Source organism: Impatiens glandulifera, chromosome 4 (assembly GCF_907164915.1).
Source record: "Impatiens glandulifera chromosome 4, dImpGla2.1, whole genome shotgun sequence".
Lineage (NCBI taxonomy): Eukaryota > Viridiplantae > Streptophyta > Magnoliopsida > Ericales > Balsaminaceae > Impatiens > Impatiens glandulifera.
Window position 1 is genome coordinate 42,358,300 of NC_061865.1, and position 12,071 is coordinate 42,370,370.

At 33.8% G+C, this 12,071-nt stretch overlaps 1 protein-coding gene across 1 annotated transcript; it reads right to left on the reverse strand.

Moving 5' to 3' along the window:
- On the reverse strand, nt 1-11,608 carry LOC124935717 (uncharacterized protein YKR070W). Its single transcript, XM_047476136.1, has 12 exons — nt 11,469-11,608; nt 11,280-11,386; nt 10,068-10,103; nt 9,913-9,986; nt 9,804-9,844; nt 3,393-3,464; nt 3,122-3,308; nt 2,451-2,543; nt 2,006-2,073; nt 630-831; nt 448-531; nt 1-239 (listed from the first exon to the last, which is right to left on the reverse strand). The coding sequence occupies exons 1-12, from the start codon at nt 11,552-11,554 to the stop codon at nt 183-185; spliced, it is 1,107 nt and encodes a 368-aa protein (XP_047332092.1). The 5' UTR covers nt 11,555-11,608; the 3' UTR covers nt 1-182.
- Between the last annotated feature and the right edge of the window lie 463 nt (nt 11,609-12,071).

Below are 12,071 nucleotides of genomic sequence, written 5' to 3' on the forward strand. Positions count from 1 at the left end.
ACGCCACACTTAATTTCATAATTTATTAAACAAAGTCTAATTGTCATAAAACAGTTTAAAATAATCATTGAATCTATGCAATCAATTTGTGAACAGATAGATATCCGTTAAAGTTGACATCAAGACATTATTTTGCAGCCAATAAATTAGGTGAAGAATAAAGAATACAAACTGAGTGAAAATCAGATGCCTTCCCGTCTGAATATGTATTCTATTGCATCTTCAACTGTGTCAACTACCTGCAGCATGTATAAATAGAATAGCATCTGTTAAAAATAGAGGCAGGAAAGACTGTTAAAATTTTCTTATTCTTCTTTAAGTTTTGTCCACAGTTTGAATGGTCGACAAATGAGACAGGAATCAAAAGAGCAAACCGAACTAAAAGATTTGCAATCCCCAACCCCTTCACCATATTCTCTGTTTTTTACCAATTTATTTAACACTTACCAAATCAGCAGGATAGTCTGAATGATTTCCCACTCCCTTGAAAACACCTGTCCTTGTCAGAATGGAAAACCAAGGTTGTCCAGCCTGAATTGTGAAAATGAAAATTTGTGTCAATGTCGTCAACAGTGGTTTGTGTGTTTGTACAAAAGGAAAATTTATTCATCTATTTCTTAATGGCCGACCTGTCTTGCTCCTCGTATATCAACTGAAGGGTTATCTCCTATCATGTATAGGGAACTGAAGGAATGGCTTCTTCCATTATGCTCAAGACCCTCAGTGGTTTGCTGCTGCACCATTTCTCTTAAAACAGTTTCTGCATTCCTGAATACTGATGGATTTGGCTTCCCAAAACATGTATACTCTAGAGGAGCTTTTGGGTTTACGCTGCATACACAAATATATAAATATCAATCTCCAAACAACTCACACACAGTTAATTCCATGTCTTAGTTAGGTAAATGACATATATCATCATCATCATCACATGCAATTGATTAATCATTCTAAAAAACACACATGTCAATAATAATAAAAAGATATCAACAAAAGAGGTATTTGAATCTTTTTTTTTTATATTAGGCACAAATAATGGAGCCTAGCAACACCTAGAAAAAGAAAAGCACACAACATAAACGAATAAAAATGGCTAGATCTATAAATAGATATTCTGTAATACTTTTCATGGCATGTTTGATCAGTTGAATATTGAATAAGACTTAGTTTAAAGTCTATCTGATTATCATCTCTTTCTCTTGGATTCTCATTTTGTTCATATGATTCGAATTGGCTGACGTCTTTTCGATTTCTCACACACTTCTGGTATGTAATCCACAATATTAATCTCTAATCTTCATCTTCTTTGAGCGATTATCTAGCCATCTCAAAAGAGATCACCACAAATTTGTTCTTCTTTCTATTCCGTTCTGTAGATGTGCTACTGCCAGAATCACAGCTACTACAATTCTGTTTCAGCTGTTCTGATCGGAATTGAATTTCGAATTAAATAACCTTTGATCGAACAGGATTTCACTAATTGAACTTCCAGAATATAGAACTTCACATGCATGAGGAAAGGTGCTCTGATACTAGTAATGCAACGAGATCTAAAATTAGGTGAGAAAATTTGTGATAAAGGTGAGAAGTGAAACCCTAACTGTCAGGGAGAATACAAATAAGATGAGGAGGGAAATAGAATTTCAACTAATTTCATATAACAAACTAAACAGCTCTGTATCTATTTATACTACCCTATAGTTAAGAGCCCTCTTCATAACCGCTGTCACAAAAATTAATTGTTCATATAAGACAACTTTAAACAATGGAAGGGAATGTTTTATAGGTTTTCTGTAAAACATGTGAATTGTTACCACTCTCTCAATTTCTGTATCTTCATAGCTTTTGCCGATCATTTACACTTTCTTCCACATATTTATTACCTCACTGTTTTTAGAATAACGACAAAAATGAATAAAAAATAGTCAAAGTTCTATGTTAAAAATCTGAGAAGTGAAGGAAACACATTTTAGGAGTTTGAAAGTATTTGCATGATATGTGTTACCTGTTGAAGATAGATTCCAATGCTATTCTGAATGCACCCATACCAAGTCGTTCACATGGAAATACACCCTGCCTAACATAGAACCCTGTTAGTGAACCAGTATCTTATTTCAAAAGAACTCCTCATGTCCCATTTCATTTGACATAATATTTATTGTCAATTTTGTATCTAATTCTTTTACCTTTCCACAACTACCATAAACTTGTTACATAAAGTGCTATACCAATAAAATACAGCAAAATAATCTTGTTTCATATATTTTTTTCATTTGTTTCATATTTCAAAAGAATACTCCTTCTGTCCCATTTCATTGGGCTTACATATTTATTATCAAAGTAGTCTTGTTTCAAGTATGTCACATGAAATCAGATAGAGTAATTCTTTGTTACTAAGAGGAGAGAGAAGTACAATTATATTGTTGAAAAGATCTGTAAAAGTAACTAACCTGATACTCAAGGTCATCATTTGCAAAGAATAGAGGTGGTTGATAACCAGATTCTTTTCCAGGAAGACCACTTCTTAAGATATCGCATAAAACCTGAAAGCAACCATTCGGAGTAAATATAAAACCTGAAAGCAACCATTCGGAGTAAATATACTTTACTATGGCTAAAGAAAGATTTTTCACAATAAATTTTGTATTATTAATTGCTGGAAGAAATCAAAAAGATTTAACTAACCATGTATAATTGGACAACATCGTATTTACTTAAGTTTTGATGATTTACCTTTCTGCTCAAAAATAATTTCAAAGAATGCTAATTCGACAAAATGATTTTCTTTGCCTTCCTTCTGTGTTTCAAATTTTTCTCTCAAAATGGGAATGACAAAAGGGCTGTTGATGGTATGTATTTTAACAGGGACCGGAAGTGGATGAGGGAGTGTGGAGACAAAATTTTAACAGTTGAAGACATAAGAGGCAGAGGCATGGAGAAGCTCAGGCCAAAAGAAAAAAAAAAGTACACTCAATTGGAAGATAGATGATCATGGCGGAATGTTCCAACATCTGGCCACTTAAGTGAAATTTTGTTGCAGTAGCGAAGGATGGAAAATATAATAGAAATTTTCAAATTCAAAAAGAGACGTGACAAAACAAAATAAGAATTTGGGAACAACCTGAATATCCCTGCTCCAGTCAACTGAATCACTAACAATGAACACTGCATGCACCCTCTCAGAGAAAACTTTGCTTTTAACATTCTCACTCTGATTGGCAACAATCCCAGTCGTCCACTTTTTATATTGCAGTAGTGGATCGATGTTATCAAAGCAAGATGCGTACTCATCAATGGAAAGAACATTCCTGAATTGGAATCATTATGAGGTCATGCAAAATCCAAAAGCAAATGTATCAAATTTTAGATGTTCTATGAGGCTAAAGGAGTACTTGAAACCATATTCAGACATCACTGCTGCAGGTTCTCCTTTTCCTACAGCCACACTAAGCTTGCTTTTAAACCTGCAGTATACATATTGCGAACAGTTAAGACAAGCAGCATAAAAGAAAAACTAGGTTTCAATGTACACTGTTGAGTCGGCTTGAAAGTCTATAATTATCTCATGACATCAAACATGTGTTGTAAGTTGTAACCAAATATAGATTTTGAAGACAAAAATGGTCATTTGTATTTCTTAAAATTTCAGTCTTACATCTGTGATAAAAAAAAAAAACATAGAGATGATTGCCCCATATCAAAGAAAATATTACGCAAGGATTTACTACATTGAGTTATATGATGACAAATGAACAGATTTCTAATACTCTACATTGAGTTTTAGAAAAATTAGATTGTCCTAAATGAGTAGGAGAATTGGGTCAAGTAGACAGTATAGATATCATACATAGATAGATGCATTTTGGAAATGGCATACAATATTCTTTTCCTTAGGTTCCTCTCATATTCTACACAGTATCATAACTTTACATACAATTACTAATTGACTGCCACCATTGGCATTGGCCATAGCCACCGGTGGAGTGGCTTTGATGTCTAAGTTTATTTTCTACCTTACACCCACACATTTCATACTTGACATCACTTCTATCATCAAATTTCCTTCTATTTAACTTTTCATAATACAGTATTAGATTTCTTGAAGATTTTAAATAGGCATTCCTCAAACTCCATCTCTACACATAAAAGAACTTCAGAAAATGGAGTTGAATATGAAGATGAAGTGAGTTACACAGAAGTATTAAAGACAAGAGAATCTCGAGAAGCTCTTTCATATACAAAAATAGAGATAGAGAAAAAGACTAAGAGTGAAAGGCAAGGGGCAAGAGCGGAAGACAAAGCTATTAAGCCACTACTACCATTAAATTCAAGTTGATCATAAAAATAAATTTAGATGCAAGGAGAAGCCATATTAGAAATTAATTATTAAGAGTTTTGATGATTAATATATCACAATTATGATAATAAGAATAAAATTTATGTTTGAATTTGATTAATATACTGTTACTTTTGTAAAAGCCAATCAACACCGAACTTCTTCACATTGTGAATCTTAATTGAAGATGGTATTTATAATTTGAATGCATCTTGACTCCACAAGCAACAACTTTCAAAAGGCCGTAGAGGACTGAGTTTGTGCATCTTATCCCTTAGGGACAACTGGCAATAAGATTGTAATTTTTACATAAACCCAATCCCAAATTTGGAATTCACAGTCCACTACTTTCTTGTTCATTTGATGATTAATATGTTATTGTAGATAAAATCTTAGAGGTTTGATAGCTTGCTCTCAAACTGATGCACTACGATCCACTGTCTCAACCTGTGAATCCTTAGCTAAGTATGGATAGTGGACAGGAAGAGGCTGTCCATAAATAATTGCATCCAATGATGATAAATGAAAAGAAATAAAATGTGTATTATACCACCACGAATGAAGCATCTGACCAGCCATACAAGTAAATAAGTTTCAGCACTACAGTTAACCACTCCCCGTTTTGACCATCTGATTCAAGATGATAAGTCAATGATATTGCGTGTTGGATATCCTGAAGTCTATACGGTTCCTTCTAAGAGGTACTTACTAATAAATACACTAATTGTCTCTATCACTAACCTATGGATAAGGTCATCCCTTGAAGTCTAAAGACGTTATCTAAAAACACGTTGGTTGTCGTTGCTGCTAAGAAGGGGTGTCCCAGACTCCCAAGCTTATAAAGTGAGCCATTTTGGATAGCTTGTGCACTGCACTACCACTAGAATAACCGAATAACGTAAAGATTTGGGAAAGCCTTCAATAAAATCTTAGGAATGTCGAAATGTTGCAACTCCTTGTGGTACTTGAGTTCCCAGTTTAGTTGATGGCAAACAAGCTAATTACGAACAAACTCCCAAACTATTCTTTCCAGTCACGCCAATAATGTGTTTACTTAAGCTTTTGGTACACAACCATAACCCATGCATGGTGGAAGTGATGTATTTTTATAATTCCACGTTCAATCTAATCACCAATTTTCCTCCCACTAATCCAGGAAAACCTAGGAACACAACTAAGATACCTTTGTAATTGCTTAATCACCCGCATCAAGTTATCATTAGTGTTACGTGTATGTGCTACCTTCTTCATCAACACCAAAGAAATTTTCGATAGAGCCAAACAATGACCCTACCAGTGACGGTAGATAAAGCGTCAGCAACAATGTTCTTCTTCAAAGCTGATGGTAGATAAAGCGTCAGCAAAAACCAATTTATACAACCATCTCACTTGACTAGGGTTTGTTCCAACAAAGCTGATGGTCAGTTTTGATGATGAATGACTTGTATTGCAAGAGAACACTTCCATCAACAAATGGTTGATGGAAGTACTGACTAACATTTCCCTTTGTAAGTCGGCAAGGCATGCAATTGAGGACACCTTTACTAATGAAAGTTACATAAGGTCATTGTTGAATAAACACTACTCCAATTCCCATCTTACCCTAAACCTATGTTGCACGGATACGGGTATCAAATAAGAAGATATGACAAATTTTGAAAATATAAGATACGGTACGTTTAAGATATGCAATTATATATATAAATTTAATATTAAAATAAATAAAAACTCATAATCTCCATTACAATTTAAAAAAACACATAGTTATTTATCATTAAATTATTACAAATCATCCATATTAGTCTCATCACCGACATTGTCTTCATCTGTAAATAAAACTGCTTCCAATTCAGGTTCATCAAGAAACAAATTTGTTATTTCAAAGATAAAAGCACCCTCTATATCCATAGAATCAAATGCATTCGTTCCAACATCCCACATCTTACTTACTCATTTGTATTGTGAAGTCCTCCTAGATAAAAGACGAAGATTATAGTGAATATACACCAAATATTCCGATCTTTGTGGTGTAATCTTGTTTCTTTTCAATGAGTGTATGAAATTATATGTGCTCCAATTTCTCTCACAACAAGAAGAAGATGGTTTTCCAAGTAGCTTTAAACTAAACTTTGAAGGGTGGGTGCAGAAGCACCATGGATAACTCACCATTTGGTTGGAGACATCAACCTCCGGTCGAGCATTGAATCATTAAAAAAAACAGAGTGTATTAAATATGTGAACGTAAGTGGGGTCAAAATAGTGGGACACTAGATTTAGATATATATATATATATATAGGGCTTATTTGGATAGATGAATATATAGCAAAAAGTCACGTCTATTTTTATCACATCTCAGTTATTGCGAGTCTCCCCTGCATTGATCCATTGTGTTAGCCGGCATGCTTTCATCGTTTCCGTGCAGAAGCGTAATTGAAGGAAAGCTACTTCGAAAGAACCTATTTTTTTTTTAAAATTAAAAGTGAAATTTTTATTTCCTTGAGTCGAGGCCTTTTCTGTCGTATATTGAGATCTCTCCTTCTGTGCAAGCAATAAAAGTCATAGTTTCAATAATATCATTCCAGGTCGGGTCGGAGGCGAAAACTGGAAAAGTTCATCATTCAATGGTAGTAAATATCAAATCAAGCTAAGTCCAACGAGTGGCAGATTTCTCTTCTGTCCATTTTGGTTTGCACTAAAGTGTCGTAAGTAGCCCTCGAGGAGTCCGTTTCTTCTCTCCGTCTGAGCTTTCAAAGATATACCGACCATAGGTATATATATGTATGTATGCAGAGAGATTATGTGATTCGCCGCCCGTCATATCTGGTACAATGTGATATCACATAATCTCATCTAATCACATTATCCCACTATTTTGACCCCACCTAGATCCACATATTTAATACATTCTTTTTTTTTTAATGATAATGATTCAATGCACGACTAGGATTGATGTCTCCAACCAAATGGTGGGTTATCAATGGTGCTTCTGCACCAACCCTTCAAAGTTTAGCTTTAAAGCTAATTGAAAAAACATCTTGTTGTGAGAGAAATTGGAACACCTATAACTTCACACTCATTGAAAAGGAACAAAATAACACCACAAAGAACGGAAGATTTGGTGTATATACACTATAATCTTCGTCTTTTATCTAGGAGGACTCCACAATACAAAGAAGGAGAAAGTATGTGGGATGTTAGAACGAATGCATTTGATTCTATGGACATGGAGAGTGATTTTATCCTTGAAATAACAAATTTGTCTCTTGATGAACCTAAATTGGAGGCAATTTTATTAATGGATGAAGACAATGTCGGTGATGAGACTAATATGGATGATTTGTAATAATTTAACGATAAATAACTATGTGTTTTGTTTTTAAATTGTAATGGATATTATGAAAAATGAATATGAGTTTCTATTTTTATTTATTTCAATATTAAATTTTCATATATAATTTGTGCACTGTATCCTATATTTTCAAAATTTGTCGTATCGCTGTATCCGTATCGTATTCGTTACGATGCCCGTATCCGTATCCGTGCAACATAGATAATAAACAAGTTGCACATTCCCTCACCACGACGATTCGGCTTTCTGGCATGAACCTTCATTACCATCACGCTGAATAGGTTCTCTGGCTTTGCAGTTCATCAACAATCACATTGAGTTAAGCCACTAACTCATGAATTGCTTCCACTCATTGAACTGCCATTGCTTCCACATTAGCAAGTCTTACGCCATTCTCTTGAATAATTCAAACTCAATAGGAATCAAACTTTTGATAATTCAGATCAGAGCATGCTCGCCTGCTTTAGAGTCGCGATTGTAATTGAAATGTCCTTGAGTTGTATCGCGATTAAGTATTAGCTATCACGAATCCCATCTGCAATGCGATTCCGACTAGGCTCCTGGTTGCAATCTCGGAGCTAGTTACTCTTTGAATGAAGCTATTCAAACCACACAGAATTGCAACAAACTGAAATTCACCTCACAGGAGTTTTGCTTCTGATACCCGTGATAATCATTGAACTAGAATTCTATAAAACTTAGAGCTCAAACATACCTGATCGTGTCAAATGTAGCTGAACACTTATGAATGGATGTGAGAATGAGAGTGTGATGATCTTCTTGAGAGAGATTAAAGTAGATAAGAGGCGATTTAACTTTTAGTATGCAATTAAGGGTAGAGAGAATCAAATCGGAGAGACAAGGAGAAGAGAACCTTGAAGGGAATATCACATTTCATCAAATATCAACATAACCATTTCTGCACCAACTTCCTTATTTATTTTTTGAAAAAACAATCTCTTAAATGACTTTTATTAAGAGGTCAACTTTATTAGAATAAAAAGAAACTAAAAAATGCAATGTTATGACCTTATATTTCTCCACCTATGATATATTTTTCCACTGAGAACATGTTATGAAAGAATTATGATGGCCATCATTCTCCATTTCAATGAGAACTCGACCACAAGCTCTAGAGCTTATTTGATTTGGATTTAATTCAAATAATTCACTATACCCTCATTCATCAAATCATCAACTAAAACATAAAAACACCTTTACTTTATTTATTTTTTGATATTTAAATTACAAAAAATATTTGATTATTTTATCCAAATAAATCGTTTTAACATCAAACATGATTTTTTTTTAAATATCAAACAAGCTCTATAAAAAGGTTAAAAGGGACGGATAGAAGAAGGGGGAAGCCTGGAACATAGGAATTAGAACTTGTCAAGATATATGGCTAGGCAATTCGGAGATGATAAACAGTGAGTCAATACGTAGGCTAGCAAGATGCTAACAAAAAAAGGGTCTAGGGAGTTCATAAAAGGCCTTTATATAGCTGTGTAAGATCTAAAGAACGCATTTGAGAGAGAAAGTATACAAGGAATTTGATAATAAAGCTTAATGGAGTTTTGATGGCCCAAACTTGATGCATTTTAGTAAGTATAATAGAGTTAATGAGATACCTTTGATTTTTCAAGGCATGTATGATTTCCGTATGCAATAGATGATTTGATCTTCTATTGTCGTTCTTATCAATCCTACTTTACATGATTAATTTCTCGGCACTTTGTGGAACTCATATAAACAGTTGGGTTAGATCACTAAACTTTACTCTAGAATATTATAACCCTTATATATAAGCATATTTCGTCCATTTCTCAAAATGTATTCTCGTGCACTGAGAACAGCATAATTTTTTATGAGTATTTAAAAGTATTTGCATTAAATGCATTATAAACTAACATAGGACCACATGAAAAGGACATAGGTTTAGGATCCAAGGGGTAATATACTACTATAAGTTAGCAATATATAAATCAAATTGCTATAAAAGATAATCAAGGATACATAGTTAATTTGACATAAGATACTCATATAGCATGATTTTATTTGTCACATGCACATTTAAATTGAAACATCCATAGACCTAGTCCAAGTACATAGCATACCTCTCAACTAGTTGCTTGAAAGGTGTATGTCCTTGTATAATCTGTAATATAAAGAGTGAGTGGGATATCTAGAAACGAAGGATGACAATGACGGAAGATTAAACAAAACCTGTGAAGGTGAGATCCTCAAACCAAGAAGTTTACTCAACTCCAAGGCTCTTTTTGATTCACAAAAACCACCTCCTATTGAATGTCACAAAAATGCAAGTGAAAAATAATCATCAAACATGAAAGAGTGGATAAACAAAACAAAATGAGACTAACCATTTGTTAAGAAGACGTAGGGAATCTTCAAAGTAACTGCAAAATAATAAATAAGTGAGTAATATGTAATTTAAATAAATCAATATGTGGATCAATCCAGGCTCTTTATTAAACTTAGAATCAAAATTACTAACGTTTTGGATCACTCTCCCTTCCAAGAAATTCATCCCTTTGCCTATTTGACCCCAATATTTTATAAATTCGAAGCTTCAATCAAGTTTTCAAAATTAGAGTTGCATAATAAGTAGCTATGCAATATGTTAGCTTCTTTGTTTAGGCAACAAATAGCATTTGGGTTCCGTTCATATTGTAGCTTAATATTTGACTCTCATCTTTAAGGTCATGAATGGGAAGGAAGGAGACAAGAGACACGGGACAAGCTTCATATACATTTCTTCCTTGGGATTAACAAAAGCAACACTTTGTTCATTGTACAAAATTTTAAATAGTAAAACCTGTAGTAGTCTCCCCAATAAAGTAGCAAAACAACATATTTCAACTACAATTTCATCCCTTGTTCTATCACCTTAGGAGAGGCAAATCACAAAGACATTTTCCTTGTATAAGGATGATGGGTGAGAGGCCTTTCATATATCAAAATACCTTTACCTAACAAAATAACATCAAAAGGTGGTTCTTCATTTTCTCAATGACATGTTGCTCTAGAGAAGGTTCAATGAAATATCACACGAATCATCTACTAACTAGATAAACAAGTAGAGCTTGTAGAAAATGCATAATTTAGAGAATACAAGAATACTTGAGCATAGTGTACTAAGAGATGATCACATACATCTAGCTCATTTGGATGTAGCTTGAAATTGCATTTGTTGTTGTATTTGAGTTTAAATTTGATAAATTTTAAAATGTCTACACTTTAAAATGCAATGTCGCCTCTATGTTTACAAGAGAAAGAAAAAAAAAAAAACTAAACCCTAAACCCCTTAATTCCCTCTGTAGACAATTCTTCCAATTATAACATATTCCTTCTTCACCATCACTTCCCCCACATCCCCCACACTACTTTTCTTTCTCTTAATCTCTTCCAATGTTCAGCAAATAATCATCTATCTTCTCTATAAATCCTGTTAACCCATAACTAATTAGTTTCAGACGCTCGCCCCCATGATTAAGTAATCTTCATCTACACATAATGTGTTTTTTCAATAGCAAATATCTTGTGTAATAGAAAGAAAATATTGAGTATTTTACCCGATTGAGGGTCATATAATCTTCGTAGAGCCCCTGGAGAGCCTCCTATCGGTTTTTCACCTCGAAGAATGACGCCGTCGATGTCAAATGCAATGCCGAACGATGGCCTAAACAAAATGGACCAGTTTTAAGTACAATAATGGTACCATTGATGATAAAGAAAGACAGGGAGGAGACGAAACGACTGACTGCTTGGGAGGATAGGAGATCAGCTGCGAGAAAGAACGGATGGCTGCGGGAAACCCCAACAATGGAACAATTTTCTTCTTCAACATTGCGATTTAGACGCTGTTTTTACAAGCTTTGACAGAACTAAACATCTTGTTTAGTTCTCAGTCCACAGCATTTATAATTGTAATATTATTTACTTTAAGTTTTCTATTTAAAAAATAAATAAACACACTTTTTTTTTTCAAACAAATAAATATTTTATTCAAAGTTTAAAAGTTCAATAACAAACAAAAATGAAATTAGAGTCACATAAATAGGGTGGGAATGGTGGAAATATTAAGAATTCTAAATTGGTGGGTCAAAATTCGTTGGGTAGTTTGTCACATCCTAAAAATCAGTTTTTCTAGACCGAGAAATCATCGATCCAGACAGAGATCTAGAACCGTAGATGATTGCACCCAGGACCGAGTGGTCCGATCGATGATTTTGCAAATAAGGAATTATCTTGTAAGTATTTTTTCTACTATTTTCTAAACTCACATAGTGTTATTTATTCATGTATTTTATATAAACGATGCATATGGTTTTCAAAGCATGTTTTCATTGCAAGTTCATGGTTTC

Bases quoted from the DNA above. Each gene is read 5' to 3' on its own strand.
- LOC124935717 (XM_047476136.1), bottom strand. From the start codon at position 11,554: ATGTTGAAGAAGAAAATTGTTCCATTGTTGGGGTTTCCCGCAGCCATC. The intron at 10,104-11,279 runs GTAAAATACTCA...ATTATTTTGCAG, and splicing joins ATTATATGACCCTCAATCGG to TTACTTTGAAGATTCCCTAC. The intron at 3,309-3,392 runs GTACTCCTTTAG...ATTCCAATTCAG, and splicing joins ATGTCTGAATATGGTTTCAA to GAATGTTCTTTCCATTGATG.